The 20,773-nt window shown below is 48.9% G+C and overlaps 1 protein-coding gene across 5 annotated transcripts in view; it reads right to left on the reverse strand.

Annotated features, from left to right (window-relative positions):
• CACNA1H (calcium voltage-gated channel subunit alpha1 H) overlaps window positions 1–20,773 on the reverse strand; it is a 115,457-nt gene that overhangs the window by 47,121 nt on the left and 47,563 nt on the right. For all 5 annotated transcript variants that reach the window (XM_064673347.1, XM_064673350.1, XM_064673349.1 and 2 more), the window contains exons 9-11: window positions 2,371–2,522; window positions 1,205–1,390; window positions 457–574 (exon numbers count right to left, since the gene is read on the reverse strand). In XM_064673347.1, the coding sequence (XP_064529417.1) occupies window positions 457–574; window positions 1,205–1,390; window positions 2,371–2,522 (456 nt within the window). The remainder of the gene's footprint in view (window positions 1–456; window positions 575–1,204; window positions 1,391–2,370; window positions 2,523–20,773) is intronic.

Raw genomic sequence — 20,773 nt, forward strand, 5'->3', positions numbered from 1 at the left:
TGCGGAATATGTCAGTAATTTCAGGCACAAACCAGATCTTGGCTGCAGAGGAAACACAGTTTTTTACATAAAGACTTTCCCAGCACTTCCAGCTCTGATTTGTGACAGTATTTGGCACTCCCAGTTACACAGAATTGTTTGCAAAGTGCACTTTTGGGGCAGTGCAGGTGAGTAAGGAGACAGAAGTCTGCAGAACAGGGGCAGAATGGGCAGCAGACTGTGGGTCTTGATCTTATTGATGATATAAAAGGAAAATAAGGGTGGATTTCCTTCTTTTGCTCACAAGAGACATGCACGGCGCTGATTTTAGCAGATTGCTTCTTTATCAGGGCTTACAGACACAGAAACACAATCTCTCTTCCCTAATAACTGAACTTGACACTTATTGGAATAGTTCTGTGAAATAAAAAGTCCACATGTTCCACATTAAAACTCCCCCAAGGACCCAGAGCTTACCTGAAATACAGTGACAATGGCCCAAAGCAAGGAATCAAAATTCTTCCTGTCTGGAACTGTGTCTCCTGTATCAGTTTTCAGGCTGAACTTGCATCCAAAAAGATGCATGCCAAGGATGCTGGAGTGGGGAGAGGGGGAGAGGAGAGAAACATTATTGTGGGAAATGCGGTTGCAGGGAGGATTGCAGTGATTTTTTTGGACACTTTTCCCCTCCCAGTGTTTTGGGTGCTGGTGGAATCTCCTGGGAAGACAGGATCTGCTCCAGCACTGCCATGATCACTGCTCAGACCCTGCAATTTGGCTCTTCTGTGCCATATTTCATTACAATTTTTGACACTAAAGGGACCTCCTTCACCTAGAAAATGACAAACCATGTTGCCAGCTCCCTAATCCAACTAGTTTCCAACAAAAGGGTCTTAAGGAGGATTATAGGGTCAAACAGACCAATGTCTTGGGGTCTGCACAACCTCCATCACAAATATAACACTGGTACAGTCCAGCAGTGACAGTGTCCTCTGGCACAGCTAAAGGAGCCTCTCAGGGACCTGAGGAGCAATTGTTGCCTGATTGTGATCTTCATTCACCTACAGAACTAGAGAACTGCAGGAAAAACAAACTGAAAAGGGGTAAACAGTCTGCTGTGAGCAGTTCTACCCCCCAGGAGCCTGCAGTGTCTCACTATTCCAACCTCCACGTCCCTTAACCAAGCTGGGCAATCGATCAGAGAAGAGCTGCAAGCCTCTGGTACCTGAAGATGAAGATGAAGAGCATGAGCAGCATGCAGAAGGTGGCCACGTTGTCCATGGTCTTCATGAGCACCACGAGCTGGCGGCGCAGGGCGGGCATGAACCGCACCAGCTTCAGCACCCGGAGCAGCCGGAACGTCCGGAGCACGGACAGGCCCCCGTCCGACTGCCCAATGATCTCCCAGACACTGCAGGAACACGGGACAACAGCTGGAACCAGCAGCACCACCTGGGGGAAGCCCTGAGGGTGGTTTTCCTACAGCTTTTCCTACAGGGATTGCACCCTTCAAGCCCCACGGGAGTGTTTATTTGCCTGCTCCTTTGTTGCTTCTGGAAAACACCTTCACTCCCAGTTCACCTTCACATGCACAACTTATCTCCATCACAGCTGGATTTTGATTCTTTAATTCCCTGGTTTTCTGTGGTTCTTCACAGCACATCCCCTGTCAGGCTGCAGCACTATAGTCTGTCCCAAGCCCACCCACAGAACATGGATCATGGCTTTGTACCATGAACATCCACAGGGATTTACATCTGCTGGAGGGGTTGGTTTCATCAGGCCACAGAATGACCTGTGTTTCAGGTCTTTGTTGCTCCTCCCTTCTCTGAATCAAAGAGATGGGCCAAGGGAAGCCAAGAGCACTATCCTGGTCTGCATCTGTGTCTCCCTTGAATTCTCTGCCCCAAATTACTGACCAGCACTGCTGGAAAGAATCCCAGCTCTGAGGGGTGCACAAGTTCTCGCTCACGTGCTGTGGCACCCCCAGTTTAGGCTGGGACAGTGTTCCCTGGGAGAGGACAGCAGAGCAGTGCCCTCTTTCCCTCCTGCTTCCCCCATTCCAGCCCGAGTTGTGTTCATTTGGGACAGGGAGGGGGCACTCTCCTGGGATATGGACACTCACTGCTCTCCTTTCCCAGGACCAGCCACTCTGCACTTTGGTGGAAAATCACCCCCAGTGCCAGATGTGTGGCATAAATAGACTTTGTTCTCCATCTGCCAGGTCCATTTACTTTGGACAGCCCTTCTAAACGACAGGGATCTAAAATGCCAGCACAATTATAGCACATCCCAGCCCTGGATTAACACATGCCACGTCATTCCTTCTCCCCATCCCACTCCCCAACCAGGCTGAGCCCTCGGAAAAGCAGAGAAAGAACCAGCAGTGACCTGATGACAACGATGATCCCGTCGAAGATGTTGTAGGGGTTCTTGATGTAGCCAAAGATGCCGAAGGCAAGGAGTTTCAGGAGCATCTCCAGGGCAAACATGCTGGTGAAGACGATGTTGCTGATCTCCAAGGCGTTGGTCAACTCATCCGGCTACGAGGCAGAGAAGCAACGGGGTCAAAGAGATGCACAGAGGAAATGGGAAAGCCTGGAATGTTCCTCCCACTGGGATTTGCGATAACGGTGCACAAATGCTACACCTTCCCATATTCCTCCTGGAAAGCCATGGAGGCAGGAGAATGTCTGAGGGGGACAGCAGACAAACCTCATGGATGGTCCCCGTGAGTCTTAGTGGAAACACAGAATCCCAGCCCGGTTCTGGGGCAGCTGCAGAACAACTGTGCCCACTGCATGGGCCCAAAAAATTAAAGCTTTCCAAAGGAGAGGGGTTATTTACTGTTCCAAAATACAACTATCCATTTGAATGGCTGGTGTGGTTTCTAAGCTTCTGTCTGGACTCACATGGGTCAGGCTGCTTTTCCTGCACTAACCCCAGCAGAACTTTATGGATACTGCTTTATCCAAACCAGGACCCCTGGTTTGGATAGATGAATATTCACATTAAACCGACATTAAACCAAAGTATTTCTCTTCCAGATATCTCTTAAGAGAATTAGGCAAACAAGTGTTAGTGAAAGTCAGTAGGATCAATAGTTTTACATCCCTTGAGATATTTGTCTCCTCTTGGAAATTGTCCCCAAAAGATCCAAAATGATCTTTCCTTCTGAAGTCCTGGTTAGTAACACAGAGCAGATTTTGTTCAAGTGACAGCAGCGTGGACCTGAGACTCAGGATTCCCTCCAGGACCAGTGTGGGTTTCTCTAAGTTTACAAGGCTTCATGCAGCTCAAATCCAAGATTTTTCCATTCCCCTCCTCTGTCACCAGCACCGAATTACCTTGGGCTACAATCTTGTTTTCAGACAGAGCCTGAGATCCTCTTTTCCTGGCAAGTGCAGCAGTGACTGTCCAGCCCTCAGGCTCTGGCACAGCAGGGACAGACACAAAAGGAGGGATGGGGTTGGCCCAGTCCCTGGAGCTGCTCCCTCAAACAGCACCAGGCTCTGCAACGTGCATTTCTACATTTCTAGTTCAAGGCTTGTTCCTCTGCAAGAGAAAACGAGTCTTTTTCATTTCCTTTTCCTCAGTGTAATAACATTGTCTAGGAAAAGGTGTGATTTTCATATCTGACTCATCTCCTGGACTGACAATGGTTTCCTTTATTCCCTGTCCCTCATTAGACACCACGGTAAGAACTGGCTGTTTCTTGGGGATGTTGTTGCACTATCTGAGGGTCCGAAGGGAGAGAGCATTGTAATACTGTGGCACCACCACATTTAACTCCACACTCTGCAAACCAAACCCTTGGCAGTGGAAGGAGAGGGTGAAAGAGTTAACTTGACTGCAGGAAGAGCCCAGACATCCCCTCCTACAGGCAGTGCCAACCTGTGGGCTGCTAATGAACCATCACTCACTGCTAAATCACTTTATGCAACAGTCTGTCTGTTGCTCAACCATTTATCCAGGAGAAAGCACTGAGAGCTCAGTCCTCATGGTTACAGTCCATGCACACCAATTCCCAAGGGACACCAGAGGAAGGACTGTGCAATTTTCAGTTCTTTAGTCTCCAGGAAGCACGTGAGCAGCAGGATCACCTGCCTGCCCTCCTCACACCTTCTTCCTGCAGGGAGGGGATTCCCACCCTTACATCCACCCCATTCCCTTCCCTGATGGTGCCAAAACATCCTGGGCAGCAATGAAACATCCCTCAGCAATGAAAACACAGCTGAAGAAAAGGGGTGCTCGGGGGTGGCACCGAACCAGAGCCCCAACAGAGACTGAGCTGAAACAGCCCCGTGGGCTCCCAGGAGCCTGAAAGTCACAGTGGGGACAGGGGACACAGTCACTGTAAGTCACAGTGGGGACAGGGGACACAGTCACTGTAAGTCACAGTTGGGACAGGACATCACACTCACAGTGTCCTCGAGCTGTTGTCCAACTGCAGCTTGGTGGGGTTGTTCTGTAGCACTTTCTGCTGGGACACATGGAAAACCTGCCCACTGCTACCTCCAGACCCTCGTACTCTGCCACACAGCAGCCACCTCATCCTCTGAAGTCAAGCTTAGTGTGGTGCTCTCCAAGCTCACCTTGCTGCTGCTGCCAGATGTGCTACCAAGAGTCACAATTTCACCATCAAAACTTGGAGAGCTGATGATCACTTCAACCCCCCTAATCCTGGACTTATGCAAATACAGAATCATTAAGGTTGGAAAAAAACCCTCTCAGATCATCGAGTCCAACCATTAACCCAACACTGATGGGAAGTCATTCTCAGAGCTATTACCAAAAAAAGCGTGTCCTCCTTGAACAGACTGAGCTGAACAAACCTAAAAACACCCTGAGGCAAATAAAAAGAATTTGCAGGTTGTTACTCTCTAAAATCCCAATTTTTCTAAGCCAAGGTCGATATTTGTCTGTGGCCTGTTGAGCACATGGCATCTGCCAATGTCATTGCCTGAACCGATTTACCAATTTCCTCTGACAATTTGTGCCCTTATTGCTTTGTCTCCAGCACCGTGACTTTTGTTTTGTACACAAGTTCAGGGAGTGCAGGAGAAAAGCTGCAGTGATCAGTCAGGGGAGGGGAGAGAGGGGAAGCAGAGGACAAGGAGGTGGCCCAGCTGAGGAGCTGACCCAGCAGATCAGAGCCCGGGGCGAGGCTGATGGACAGCAGGCACTGCAGAGCCAACCTCGGAGCAGGGATCTCATTATCCTTCAGGGATCATGTGTGGCGTGAGGCAGAGCTAACAGGGTGACAAGGACTGCTGTCAGGAGGGATGTTGGAGCAGGGGCACGGAGGCAGGACAAGGATGGATGGCCCTGAGCGCCGGCCAAGCCGCTGCCGGGAGCTCTCGGATTATTGGAGTGGAAGCAGAGCAGCAGATGAGCCAAACACCCAGTGCTGCAGCCTTCAAGTGTAATGACCTTCTCTCGACACCAACCGGAGCCCGGAAAACACTCCATGGATATTTTTATGCCTCATGAAATGGTTTATTGCTCACAGCAAACATTTCCCGCTCCTCTTGCTCCCTGATGAGCAAAGATCCAGGAGGAGGGTCAAGGAAGAGCCACTCAAAAGCCAAGATGGATGTGGCCATCCCCCTGGAGTCAGCCACTAGGAGACACTGTTGTTTTGTTCAAATTGAAGCCAACACCAAAGCAGGAATTTTTTTCCAGGAGTCTTTTTCTATGGGTAAAACAAAATGTTGGATTTGCTGAAAACAAAACCTCTCATGACGAGGATTAGTTTTGTCCAACTTCCTGGCTGGAAGATAATGAAGTTGCAACAAAACTTAAAAATTAGTGAAATGTCCATTTCGACCTTCTCAGAAAAGGAAATTTCAGGCTTTTGGCTTGAGAGGTGGTTGTGTCATGAAATGCAACTTCCTTTCTAGCAAGGAATGGTTAAGCTTGGCAGCAAAACGATGCACTTCCAGGAGAGCAGTTCTAAAGTGGGGGTTTTTGCCATTTTTTTTGTAAATCTTAACAACTCTGACAGGGAAACTATTTGCCCACCATTGGGCTCCAAACTGCATCAGGGAAAAATTCCCTTTTCAAACTCAGTGCGAGAGAGCATGACCCCTCATCAAATGTGGGCATCTCCACATCTTTTGCTGCTGCAAATACTGATCTTCACATCAGTCCAGGTTTTCAGAGCCAGGCCAAAAGGCAACCAGGTGGAATTGCAGGAGGATACAAAACGCTCAGGAATCCCCACGGTGGATGCAATATGGGATATGCAATATGGGCAATGCTGTCCCACTGGTACAAGGGTCCACAGTGCCAGATGTGGGGGCTGGAATGGGAGTTGCTGGAGACAACCAGCAAAAACAAGCACAGAGAGTGGTTTAACCCACAAGTCCCACTGGCAGGTCCCAGCAAACATTCAATAAAGGTTCAGGTTTGAGTGTAAACTTTACAGATCTCAGATTCAAATTCCCATCCCTTGGCTGCAGGAGTTAAGTTTCCCACTATTCAAGGGAAGGGGGATCAATCTGTGAGATTTCAGCATCCTTAAATCTGAGTTTAAAGGAAGAGCAAGCCTCAACTGCAGGCAAAACATGTCCCACCTCCACTCACTCTGAAGGCCATATTTATGCTGCAGAATGTTCCAGAGATTCAAAACTATGCTTTTATTAGGGACAAACCTCAAATGTTTCAGCAGTTCATTCTGAGTTCAGATAAACAGACCAAAAAAAAAAAAAATCCTTTCCTAAATAGTTTAGGCCTGAAAACCTCACAAGGCCAGTCTCTTTCTGAGAATCTGATACTCTCGGTTTTAGCAAGGCGCAGCACAACCCCCCAGAGCCTTCCTGGAATCAAGAAATTCAATAAAAGAGAAACCCATAATGGTCAAATTATTGATGGCTCCTACAGGCAGAGAATGAAGAACGGGAGTGGGACTTTGCAGCCTTAGATTCTCTTTGTGCAACTGAATTACTGCAGTTCTTCAAGGAAGATCATCTCTTTGTGCCTCTCTTCCCTCTTTCCCATCTTCCCCCTCATCTCTTTTGATTGCTGCATCCACAACTACCTATTTTACATAATTTAGGCTAAATCCCCAGCAGGACACTGTGGCTGGGGCACCTTTTTGCTCCGAGACTGAGGAGAAATAATCACACCTGGATAAAACTGGAGAAAAGGGCTGTTGGGCACCTCGTCCTTCCTGCTGAATGAACAGGGAAGGAAGTTTCCAGAGTGAAAGATGTGCTTTGCTCCAGAAATCCCCCCCAAAAGCCAAGGCAGCTCCTGAGCTGGGAGAGCCGAGGCTGGCAGAGCCACGAGGAGCAGTAAACAAACCCTGGACATTCAGTCTCATAAACATCCTTTGCACTTGGGCTGTTTCTTTTTTCCTCTAGTCCCGAGCCTAAAGCTGTCAATGGGATTTTGAGCACTTGTTTATGTTGGCTTTTCTGCTTTACATTTTTAAGCTGAGCCTGCAGAGACTCTGACCAGGCAGAGCAAGGAACTGTCAATCTGCTCTTTGCTTCTGGACACTCCATGTTGTCTCTCCTCACCTCACTTTTGAGCAATCACAATTTTCCAGTTACCAGGTATTCCACTGCAACAGATTTCACCTGTCTGCAGTCCCTGGGATCATCCCTGTTTCACAGAATTAAAACCCAAAGGGAAGGCAGGAGAGGCAGGGAGCAGGGGACAAGGCATCCAGGGACCTTACAGACCCAGTCCCACCCCTGCCATGGCAGGGACACCTCCCACTATCCAGGTTGCTCCAAGCCCCTTCCAACCTGGCCTTGGACACTTCCAGGGATCCAGGGGCAGCAACAGCTTCTCTGGGCAACCTGTGCCAGGGCCTGCCCACCCTCCCAGGGAACAATTTGAACATTCCCTGGATGAGAAGGGAAAGAGAAGCAACATCTCCCAAGCAAGGACTCGATACAGCCACAGTTCCAAGCAGAAGAGATGAGGTTGCCCTACACTCTGCAAGCTGCTTGTTTTCATTTACAGCTCCTTCATTCCAATGCCCCAGGAGCAGGGGAATAGGTCCTCTTGGAGGGAGTTTCAGGAGCCAGGGGGTCACGGTGGAAGCACAGCTGTCAGGGAATGGAAGTGACACCCCAGCAAATGTGAAGGCTACATTCTGACCTTTATTTTTCTCCCCTTCTCTTGCTTGTCAAAGTCTAACCCGAACAATTCTGATATTTCTAAGGTAAGTGAACAACCAACCAAACAGAAAACCCCCAAGCAACTGCAGACCTGGCTTCTTCCTCCTCTGCATTCCCTGCCCTTAAAAAATAGGAATGATGCAAGTGGGCCTTTCAACTTCTGCATTTGAAAACATTTCCTGTGTAAACTATTTTGATGTAGTTTATTTACTACAAGACTGGACTCTTACTGTCTTAACATCAACTTCAAACCAGTTCAGTCAATCTAGACTGAGGTTCCAACCACAGAAATTGCCTTCCTTTCATGTGATATAACTTCTCTTACTAGGAAAAAGGGTCTGGATGGTGTCCTCCCATGCACATGAGAGCAGTTCAAAGTTATTTATGCTCTTTGGCCTTGGAAAGGGATCAGGGATTTGAAGCAGGATGCCCCAGCTCCAAGAAGACTGCCCTGGTCATAAAGACCTTTGCTATTCTGAGGTGCCACTGCCCCAAATTTAACAGCCAGCCACCACAACCTCCCAAACCACAAGCCCTGCTCAGGAAGGGTTTATCTGTCATTAATGTCTCTGCTAAAACTGTGACATGGAGGAGTTTGTGCTGCCTGATGAAAAAAGTGTTTTGCTGAGAGATTTCCAAATGGGCTCTGCTCAAAAGTAGGCTGGAAACAGAAGGAAAGAGAGATCTGCTCACACCTCCTGATGGATGTTCCCTCTCTGGCTTTGGAATTAAAAATGAGAATTTATTCTCTCAGTCACCTCTACTCTCAGGTTTTATGCCTTCCTCTAAACGGGATCCTTCATGTGGAGCGATAACAGTTTAATTGCAGAGAACTGATGGTAATTTTTCCTCCTTTCAATTGACCTACTTGATCTCCTAATGCTCTCTGGAATTGCTTTTACCTGGCTGCTCCGTGGCATGAAAGTCACAGCCAGTAATTCTGCCCCCAACTGCAGATGCCAAATGCAAACCACGCCGCTCCTTCCTGGAGCTGTAACACAGGACAGGGCTGGAGGGAGGGAGGAGGCTGCACATGGGACACTCCAGCACTAAAATCAGAGCCAGCAGAGTGAATGTTATCCAGCAGTGCCCATATTCCAGAGCCACACGCTCCCTGGGATTTTTGTGTCAGTCCTTCAGGTCCGTTTGGCATTGGGATTGGGAAGGAATCCTTCCCTGGGAGGGTGGGAGGCCCTGGCACAGGTTGCCCAGAGAAGCTGTGGCTGCCCCATCCCTGGAAGTGTCCAAGGCCAGGTTGGACGGGGTTTGGAGCAACCTGGGCTAGTGGAAGGTGTCCCTGCCCATGGCAGGGGGTTGGAATGAGATGGTCTTTAAGTTCCTTTCCAGCCCAAACCATTCCATGATTCTCTGTCTCCTGGCTGGGAGTATTTTCTACAGAAGAAACCCCGGATGCCACATTTTCACCTCTTGCAACACGAGCGACAGCTCAGAGAGAGTTTGTTCTGTGGGATAATCAACTCTGCTGTAGCTTCCTTAGGAAGCTTCCCAGGCAGAAGGTCCCACATGGCACAACATATTTGCAGTATTACTTTCCCATTTCTCAGTTTCATTCAGCAAAATGCAATTTCATTTCAAGCGACATTTCGACGCCAAGCAGGATTAGATCAACTGCTGCCTCCTCCACCCTCCTGAGGAAAGGACCTGGGCAATCTGAAGTCTTATCAGCAGTGGCACACAAACCTAAAGCTACTGTTCTTGAAAAGTAGGCCAATCAACTGGATTATATCTTGATGGAGGATCACTTGGTGTGACAGATGGCTCAAAAAATAAGCCTTAAAATGAAAGAAAACCCCCAGACTGTATAAAATAACCCCCCAAACCAGGCCAGAAGTGTTCAGGTTTAGTTATCGAACAAGAAGGCACAGGAGGAAGGAGCCAGCTCTCCAAATAACCAGGAGGAATGCCTCCAGCAATGCACCAGAGCACTGGAATAGCTCACTCAGGAGAGATGCTCGAGCATGGACTCTGCACACTGGTCACACCTGTCAGCCCTAATACACTGATTAGTGCCATGGAAAAACAGGAATATGCCTGAACCAAGGACAGGGAATGTCTCCTCACTGCTCCAATGCTGGGTGCAAGCAACAACCCCCCTTCAGTCCCAGCAGGAATTGTCCAGGACACAGGACAGCACGTGTGTCCCTCAGCACCTCAGGAGGTGCCTCCAGCAAATTCTCTCTGCTCTGCACTGGGGCAGCCTCACCCTCAATACTGGGGCAGCTTTGGGCACCACTGCATGAGGAAGATCTGAAACCATTAGAGAGAGTCCAAAGGCGGGCAAAGAAGGTGGGGAAGGGCCTTGATTTGAAGCCGCGTGAGGACACTGAGGGCATTTGGTGTGTTCAGCTGGAGAAGAGGAGACTGAGGGGAGACCTCACTGCAGTTCCAGCTTCCTCAGGAGGGGCAGAGGAGGGGCAGGGACTGAGCTCTGCTCTGGGGGGACCAGGGACAGCACCCAGGGAATGGCTGGAGCTGTGCCAGGGCAGGGTCAGGTTGGATCTCAGGGAAAGGTTCTTCCCCCAGAGGCTGGTTGGGCACTGACCAGGCTCCCCAGGGCAGTGGGCACAGCCCCAAGGCTGACAGAGCTCAGGGAGGGTTTGGATGATCCTCTGGGGCACAGGGTGTGACTCTTGGGGATGGTTCTGTGCAGGGCTGAGGGTTGGACTGGATGATCCTTGTGGGTCCCTTCCAGCTCAGCATGTCCTGTGATTCTGTGATTCCAGAAACAGGCCCATTCCTGGTCCCCCTTCCCTCTCCTCTTTGGCAGCTGTGAAACACGAGCAGGTTTCTCTCCACTGCCATCCCACCCCACATGGGTCTGGTTCCTTTAAGAGCCTCTGGCAAAAATCCAGGGAAATGACACAGCCTGACTCATTCCCATCCATATTCTGGTGGAGTCCTTCAAAGCCCTGGTGGATCCGTGAGCCGTGACATCCCCGAGCAGGGCCTGTGCTCACTCCCATCCAATTTATCTGGCTTATCCCTCACCAGAAAAAAAACTACACTCACGCAAGGAATTACAGTCACACTGCAAAGCTGTTTGTTCTTGACCACTCTCTGTGCTGAACTCAATCACAAATGGCCAAAAATCATCAGCTTAATGCCCAAAAATCAGCTTTGTTTTGCTGGTTAAGCACAAAGCATCCATTTAAAAAAAATAATGTGTCATTCATACTGATTTGTTTTCCTTTTTATACATGTATTAATAAATATATTTTTATATTTAGGCTGAAAATATCTTGTATTCCACACTGTTAACTAGAAAAAAGAGCTGCAGTCTACCTTTTCCTTTCAGATGGAAACTAAGTCACAAGATATCAGGAGCTGGAATATTTAAGAATAAGATACAAGCAAAGAATATGGAAATTTGGTACAGCCTCTTTCAGACAACAATGAACACAGACCCTGCCTTAGGGAATCTGCCCAGGAAATGAAGGTTAATTGTTGATTTTCTTTGCCAAAACCCTGCAGCCACATCCACTGAGGGTGAACATGGAGAGAGTAAAGACCCATTTCCAAACTCTTTGATGATACTTTAGCAATGATTCCATGATCTTTATCCCCATCCAAACCACTGGCTCAGTCTCTGATAACAGAGAGATCAAAGGCCTTTGGGTTGTGGTTAGCAGGCAAACTCAACAGAGGTTGTTTACTTCACCCGAGCTAATGGCACTGGAAATATTTAATCAAAAAATGGACACACTCTCTCTATTACTGCCAAGATGATTCAGAAGGGGCCACTTAAATCTATTCTGTCAAACCATTACTCATCCCTTGCTAATAGACCTTCATGGAGAGTCCCTTTGAAAAATGCACATTCGTGATCTGTGGGCTCTGCACTGGTATTGGGACATGAAGCACACCAGGAAAACATGACAGAGGACTCTGATGGCAAGAACAATGTAGGGAATGTGTTTAGTCTGTCTCTGACAAAGACCTTGACTTAGTCATCTTCTAAGCTCAAGGAGAGGAGCTGAAGTGGCTTGATGGGGAAATAAGTTCAAGGAGAGGGTAATTCTTCAGAAAAATGTGAGCAATTGTCTCTAACCAACCTCGGAGTGCTGAGTGGAAGAGGCTAAGATTGAAGAAGCTTTGGAGAGATTTTCTGAGGTTCAAGGATCTTGGGGTAGAAGGAGAAAACAAAAATGTCAGGTGGACATCAGGAGAAAAGCTGGGGATGTGTCTCACAGAACAATGGGATGTTGCCTACCTGAGACTGTGTTCTTGGGACACCAGTGCCTACAGTGAGATTCCAAAAGTCAGGACTCCCAAACTCTTTTTCTAACTCCTAATCCAATATCTTGCCTCTCACATGATCCTAAACATGTATCAGACATTTGGGCACAGGCAGTTCTTTACGGGTTTCCCTTTGGGATGTGCAGAGACTTTTATGAGTCACAGAATCCCAGAATGGTTTGGGTGGGAAGGGACCTTAAAGCCCATCCAGTCCCACACCCTGCCATGGGCAGGGACACCTTCCACTAGCCCAGGTTGCTCCAAGCCCCGTCCAACCTGGCCTTGGACACTTCCAGGGATGGGGCAGCCACAGCTTCTCTGGGCAACCTGTGCCAGGGCCTCACAGGAAAGAATTTCTTCCCAGTATCCCATCTAAACCTATTCCCTGTCAGTTTGAAGCCCTTTTCCTTGTCTTGTCATTCCAGGCCCTTGTAAATAGTCCCTCTCCATCTTTCTTGCAGGTTCCCTTCAGGCACTGGAAGGCTGCAATTAGGTCACCCCAAAGCTTCTCTTTTCCAGGCTGAACAATCCCAATTCTGGTTAATTCCAATGAACCAGGGACATTGAACCAGGGACATTCACCCTCTAAATGGCACGAAACCACTTCCCACTCTGATATCAGGAGAGTTGATCCTGTCCTAGAGCCCGAGGATGGACCAGGTGAGTTGAGCTCTATTTACTGTGACTTTTGTGACACTGGACCCTTGGGTTCTTAGGATCCAAACCACTGCCAGGGTGGGTACCAACATCTTACTACTTTTTCCACAGGCTGATGAAGCTCAGGGACACCCTGTGGGGACAACACAGCCGGGGGAACCTCCAGCCCTTTTGTCTCCCAAGACAGGACTGCACTTGCTACAGACCCAATTTTGATACAGCTCCTCTGCAGCTTCCAGAAACGCTCCTGAAGAGCTTAAAATTCAAAAGCCTCCTCAGGATGGAAATGATTATCTGCAAAATCCACATCTGTAACCCAGGCAGCAGCTCCTCCCTGCTCAGCATCAAAGACAGCCTGGGAGGGAGCCAGGAGAACAAATTCAGGGGAAATCCACCTTTCCTCCCCTCTAGCAACCCCGAAGCAACCCAAGCAATTGTTACAAGCTCACTTTTGTTCCCAAAACCCCAGTGCTGTGAAGAGCCCAGGGTGCTCCAGCCAGCAGCCAAGGCAGGCAGATGGAAGTTTGGAGCTGCCGAGCTGTTCCTGCGAGTGAATTATTGATCCGTTCTTTTAGCCACGAGCACCAGACTAAAGCGGCAATTAAAACCCATCCACAGCGATCAAAAAAGAAAAAGCAAAGACAAAAAGGTACAAACCCAGAGTCTGTGTTTGCCAGCAGCCTGCAGAGTGTGCAGCTGGAAGGTTACAGCAAGAACGAGCCACTCCCAGGAGCTCATCACTCCATTTTAGCTTTTGAATTCGAAACACTGAATGCCTTGAGTTGGGAGGGATCCACAGGGATCACCCAGTCCAACTCCTGGCCTTCAACAGACACCCCAATAATCCCACCCTGCCCCTAAGAGTGTTCTCCAAAGGCTCCTTGAGCCTTGTCAGCCTTAGTGCTGTGCCCACTGCCCTGGGGAGCCTGGTCAGTGCCCAACCACCCACCTTTTCCTGAAATCCAACCTTAACCTGCTCTGACACAACTTCAGACCATTCCCTGGGGTCCTGTCACTGGTCACAGAGAGCAGAGATTGGAGCTGCCCCTCCACTGCCCCTCAGGGGGAAGCTGCAGACCCTTCATGTCTGAGAAATTTAAAACTAACAACTCCAACCACCATCGTCCCTCTCGCTCCCTGAGACAACAGCAATTTGTTCTGCTGAGGCAAGAAAGGACAAAAGAGGTCAGGAAGGAACTCCAAGGCACAGCTGCCCTTCAGCATAGTTGGATCACTTGGTAATTCCAAGCTTTCACTTCATTCAGCATCCAAGTGGGAGCACAAAGCAGCAGGAGAGCTCAGGGACTCTTGTTCCTCACCGGGTGCTTGCATCTTACAGCTGTTGGATTTTCACCTGGCAGAATTCCTTGATTTCAGTGGAGCCACCACTGAGTTTGGAGATGGCCCAGTGCTTCCACATTTCCACCATCTCCACAAAAAACCCCAACAAAATGAAATTATATTAAACAAACGCCAATATTCAGAGATGACCAAGGATCAATATTCACAGAAAATAATGTGCTGACTCTGCAATGTGTTTCTCTTGTAATATTTGTTCCTAGCATTGGGAGAAGAACCCCAAAATCTGGAAAACAGGACTTAAAACTGAAGAGGTGACTTTCCATTGCAGTTTTCTCATTCCTTTTGTGTGAACCACCCCTCACCCCCACACCTGCCCTGGATTTCAGTATGTTTTTATTGTTATGGGGACAAAATGGTACAGGGAAGGAAAAAATGTTCACTCGTTCTGATTTTAGAGAATATAAAATCACTGCTGAAATAATAAAATTCAATTCTATTAACCCTAATTAAAATTATTGTAATTCACTACCAGCACAAGGCTTGGATGGGGCTTGGAGCAACCAGATCTAGTAAAAGGTGTCCCTGCCCATGGCAGAGGGTGGAACAAGATGAGCTTTAAGGTCCTTTCCAAACCATTCTGTGGTTCTGTGATTATTCCATTTGCGACCTTCTTCCATCCCACAAAAAGTTTTCCTCCTGGCAGTTTTTCCCTGCTGTGGCTCCGAGGAGCAGAAGTGATGCTTCTCCCACAGCAAGAGCCACGAGGAGCAGACACACAGGAAGGGCTGCTCCAACCAGACCTCACAGCTACACCAGCTTCTCCAGGGCTTGGATCCAGCTCCCTGCCCTTGGAGCAGGGCCAACCACCCCCTCCTGAAGAAGCAATCCAGAGAAAACCCCAACCTGATCCCCATCCTCCACGCGGCGATGTCGGTGCTCACAGGAAACAGGCAACACAAGGTTTCATTTGCAGAGAGTGGGAGTGAAAGAGAATTCAAATGAAATCTCCTGTGCAGTGGCTTTAATAAACTAGTAAAGCTCCAACACCAACCGTGTGCAAACAGCGAGCCTTGAGAAGGCAACTGAGCCTGCAAACCCTTCTGCCCTGACGGAAAATCCTCCTCGGGGGTCTCCAAAACAGATAGACCATGGTGAAAGCTGTCAAATTATTTTATGTGTGGGATACACAGTGGATCTCAAGCAATTATTTGCTAAAACTCAGGACTTGCTCAAATGCTCTTGCTGGAGAAGGTGGTGAGTGTTTCCATGGCAATGATTGCCTTGGTGACCATGTGCTGCTAAACCACCCCGACCTTTGGGCATCTGAGCACAGCAAGGGGCTTCCTCCTTTGCTGTCTAATGATGTTTTTTAAAATTTGAGTTCATCCCCGTCCAAAAGTTGCCTAAGGTCTTTGTGCAGAGACAGAGAAGGAGGAATTACTACCCAGAAGCATCCTCTGTTCTCCCCTGCCTCTGGTACCCAACCCTGAGCTAACCTTTCCACCAGTCAGGTGCAAAGCAAGCCCAGCTCCAATCCTGGTTGGTCCTGAGCAGTGCTGAGCCTCCACCTATAAACTAGGAAATCAAGCACAGGAGGCCCAGGAATTCATTAGCCCAGACATCAAAAGCACATGAATCTATCTGCATTTAAACCTTCTAAGAGAGGTCACACTGAGAGACAGTTGTGTTAACAAGGTGAGGAATCGAGCTGGCACATCAAAAAGCAGCTTTGCACATAAGCAGGTTTCCTCCCAGGTAGGAAATTCATCCAGATTTCTGTGGAAGAGTCCAAAATGTGCCTGTGTCTCCCTCCAAACAAACTTTGTGCTATCATAAAAGCTTTATCCTGAGCTCATGGAGCAGAAAATTGTTGCATCTCTGCCTTTCAGAGCTTTCCTTCCCAACTTTTATCACTGGACACAAACTCCTTCCGAGCGACCGCTGGCCCGAAACCTGATCCAACTGAACCATTACACGAGTTCCTTTTTAAATTTGCACAAACCCTGCACTCTGCAACTCCAAAGTGGTTTCTATGGAGATGCTAAAAAAAAAACCCACAAAAAACCAGAACCGTACGGCAAAAACTTGGGAGAGCCGGGAGAGAGGAGTGTGAGGAGGGAATTAGAGACCTGTTAGCTCGGGGCTGAGGGGAACAGGGGTGAGTTACAGCTCTGGTGACAGGCATTACCCACAGTGACACCGCAGTGAGCACCACGCAGGGTTTAATTAACTGCAGGCAGCGGGGCATTAACACGGAGAGGAGAGCCCGCCCCATTCCCGCACGGATCAGGAGAGGGAGGGATGTGAGCATTCACAAGGCAGTGATCCCTGTGCATTAAGAGCTTCTCAGAAGAGCCTCTCAGAGCAGCTCTGCCTCCTTAATCTGCACTACTCAGCAGAGGAGTCCAAACCTTGCAACTTCCTCCCCGGGCTGTTTGAGAGCCTTTGAAACAATCCCAACACACAATGGGAAGGATGCGATTGCTGGCAACGGGTGTGAACTGTCCCACAGCCCCACCCCATCAATCTCAATGGCTTCACCATTTGCATCTCTGAGATAGAGCTTTCACATCCCATCCCATCTCTAAGGTCCTGCTGGATCAGAGTTCTGGTCTGAACTGATGCCCAGCTTTCCCAACACCCAGGTTAGGTCCCAGTTTGGCTCCACTCACGGAATCACAGAATATCCTGAGTTGGGAGGGACCCACAAGGATCATCCAGCTCAACTCCTGGCCCTGCCCAACAATCCCACCCTGTCCTTGAGAGTGGAGCATCCAAACCCTCCTGGAGCTCTGTCAGCCTTGGGGCTGTGCCCACTGCCCTGGGGAGCCTGGGCAGTGCCCAACCACCCTCTGGGGGAAGAACCTTTCCCTGAGATCCAACCTGAGCCTGCCCTGACACAGCTCCAGCCATTCCCTGGGTCCTGTCACTGGTCACAGGGAGCAGAGACTGGAGCTGCCCCTCATGAGGAAGCTGCAGACCCTGATGAATCTCCCCTCATTCTCCTCTTCCCCAAGCTGATTCAGCCATGGAAAGGTCCATGGATGTGGCAAAAACGTCATATCTTGTGTTCACACAGAGCCCCAACCTGAGTGCAGTGACCCTAAAGAGACACAGCCATGAGCCCTAAGCCTCCAACAAGGCCTTCTACACCAAGTACACTGTTCCCAAGTACATTTGAGACTTTCCAGACAGACAAAAGTCCTGTTGAAACAAAGGCTAAAAGCTATTTTGCCTTATTTAAGCGAATTTCCATTAAAATCAAGCAGCCAGGCCCTCACACTTCAGCCTGTGCAGACACAGGAGGGAGGGAGGACATGGGGACAGTGCAAGTGTGGCAGGGGACACTGAACTGCCCAGACTGCCCTGGCTGGGGCACAGGCAGAGCATCCCTGCCTTCAGCCACAGGAATCAGGACATCTGTTTTTAAGAGAAAACACAATAAATGATCTGGAGCATCTTCTACCTCCTGGTGAGTGGTCACCCCTGGGATTTGAACATATGGCTGCAGCAAGCCTGGTTAGTGCCAGCCTGATTCTTTAACTATTAAACCATCCCCTCAGGCTCTGTATCCTGTATTTTCTGTGTGTATCATACAAGGGAAAAAGAATTTGATTTGGGGTTTCGAGAATTTCAAACGAGGATACACAATTAGAAAAGGATTTGCTTCGGATCATGATGAATAACCCTGGGCTGGAGAACCTCAGAAAATATCTGTTCTTTGCTCGGCTGTGAGGGCACAAAGCCTTCTGCAGGGCTGTTTTACACGCTTCCCCCAGAGCCCAAACTTGTTAACCTTCATTTCACTGCATGTTTTCAGAGGAGTGACAGCTGCAGCCCTAAATACAGCATTCAGATTTCATGTCAGAGTTAAAAAATCCAATATGTATGAAACCCTCTGCTATTACACACTGACTGGCAAGGAGGGGGGGAAAAGGAGTGGGAGGAAACCCAGAGCGTTAAATCATTTCTGAAATACAAAAGGACTTCTGCAAGCTCGGGTAGGAAACATCCTCTCCACTGTTCACTGAGGCAGCTTCACCTGTCTGTTAGTCTGAGCCTGCCTGTCCATCACTCTCCCACAGCTTAAACTCAGTCTCAGGAACAGGCAGAATCTGTGCTTGGGAAAGGAAGGAGCTGAGGAACATCCTCAGCCATCAAACTCCCCACGCTGCAGCCAGGGGGTGATTCCTGCTGCTCTGGGGGGTGTCTGGATATGGTGGGAGCCCAATGGGAAGGAAGGGATGTAAATAACATCATTCCAGCCTGGAAAGAGCGGGGACAGTTAGGGAAGGAAGAGCAGGGAAGAAGAGGAATGGGAATACTCTTTTGGCTATCTTTGAGAAGTGTTTTGGTGGGTTGTGCTGTCCTTGGGGGAAGTGGGGAGCCATCCCCCCACCCCCTCTGGCTCGAGGTGCTTCCAGAGGCATCCACAGCTCCTGACAGTCCTCATCTTTAACTGGGATTTCTGGCACTGAATCCCCCTGCACTTCCACGCTCTGCAGCTCAGTCCCTTGTACTTTGGCACCACAGCAGAGGATCCCTGCCAGCCCTCCAACGTACCATATCAGTAGTTCTGCTTTAAAGACATTCAAGATGCTGATCTCTTCTCTTGGCAGCTTCAGGAGACTTTAGCACAAGTGAGAGACCTTCTGCAGCACAGCCCCATAACACAGGCCACTGGCAAGGAGATAATTGCCCAGCAACCCATGCTGCTCTGGCCTCCTTGGCTCAAACTCATTTCCACAAATGACTTCAAACTGCACTCCCTGCACCCCTGACCAGGACAAATGATGCTCACAGGGTGGATGTTCTGCCTCTGAACCCTTCAGGAATAAAAGAAAAACTCTGATTCTCCCCAATATCCTATCCTCTCCCTGTGGTTTGATTTATTTCCTTTCATTGATTGGATTTGGGGCAGCTTGGAACTGTAAAATTCCTGCCTGCACTCTGGATAGCTGAGAGCAAGGGGAACACAGAGCCAGGGCTTTATTGCCCTGATCCCATCACTAAGCTCCAGGTAGAGCTGCCAGGAGCAGCCAGCACACTCTGGCTTCACAAACCCCCTCAATCCAAACAGACAAATCCATGTATAGTCATGCCCAGAGTCAGGGAACTGCAGGGTCCATCTGTCTGCAAAGTCAATTCCCTTTGGAGTAGAGAAAATAAACTACTTTTCTTTCTGCTGCTTTCTCCAGGGGCACTGGACTAAAAAGTTTTGGCTTTGTCTGTGTGTGGGACAAGGAGAGGACAAGGACAGGGAGAGAGGAGGTATTAATATGTACAGGGATCAGGCAGGAGAGAAAACTCCTGAGAAATCCCCTCATGGGGTAAAGAATCCAAGGGGGCTCCTGCCCCATACTCCTCAGTGGCAGAGTCCCTGCTCTAACAAGCTTTACCACTGATGCTCCAAGGTCTGTGAACAGTGTTTTTCCCAAATTGGGAGTCAGGCTGTCTTTAGGGCTGTAAACCAGACAGAGCAAACAAAAATAGAGCTTTAAAAGAATGCATGAAAGAATGCCAAACCTCCCTCTTTCTCCAGCAAGAGTCTCGCTCCTTTCAGATGCAGTTTTCTCCCCCCCTCCACCTCTCAAAACCACTTATAAAAAAGCAGCCCCATCTGGTAACAAAAGACCCAGTAGGAGCTTTCAAGGAGGCATTTAAAGCTTCATTCATAATTGTGGGAAATCTCACTGTCCTGGGTGGAGAATCCTGGTTCAAACCCGAGGGAAATTCATGGCTGGGATTGAGGGCAGCAGGGAATGTTCCTGGTTGGTTCTGTGCAGGGTGGTTCTCCCTGGTGGAAGGTGATAGTTTGCTACTCTGAGCACCTTTAATCCTCTGCCTGTGGGGGGTTCAGCCAGTTCTGCCTCTCAGCTCCAGGGGGATGATGTACAGGACACCTGAGCAATGCCACAATCTCCACACTGAGCTTTCACCCTGAATTACCAGCATTTCATACACTGCCAAGTACAACTCCCCTTTCTGCCCAGGTGTGGCATGGCTGTTTTTTTTTACATCTTCATAACATTTTCTCAATCAGATCTACATTTTAAGCCTTTCTGTGTTCTCCAGGTCTGCAGAGAAAGCAACCATGCACAGGGAATGGCTGGAAGTGCACAGAACTATTAAATTAAACAGGATCATTTCCTTTGTTTCCTCCCAGCTGGGAACCACCATCCACAGGCACAGTCAGTCCATGGCACAGCACCAGCAGGTTCTGCCCTCCCCATCTGCAACCCCCTTGTGTCCACTCCTGCTGCATTTGGGTTCAATGTGGGCTCTAAACTCAGTTCCAGAGTCTACCTGCAAGTTCCAGGAACATTAGGAAAAAAATTCTTCCCTGTGAGGGTGGTGAGGCCCTTCAGGTTGCCCAGAGAAGCTGTGGATTCCCCATCCCTGGAAGTGTCCAAAGCCAGGTTGGATGGGGCTTGGAGCAGCCT

The sequence above is a fragment of the Pseudopipra pipra genome, chromosome 16 (genome assembly GCF_036250125.1).
Source record: "Pseudopipra pipra isolate bDixPip1 chromosome 16, bDixPip1.hap1, whole genome shotgun sequence".
NCBI classification, from domain to species: domain Eukaryota; kingdom Metazoa; phylum Chordata; class Aves; order Passeriformes; family Pipridae; genus Pseudopipra; species Pseudopipra pipra.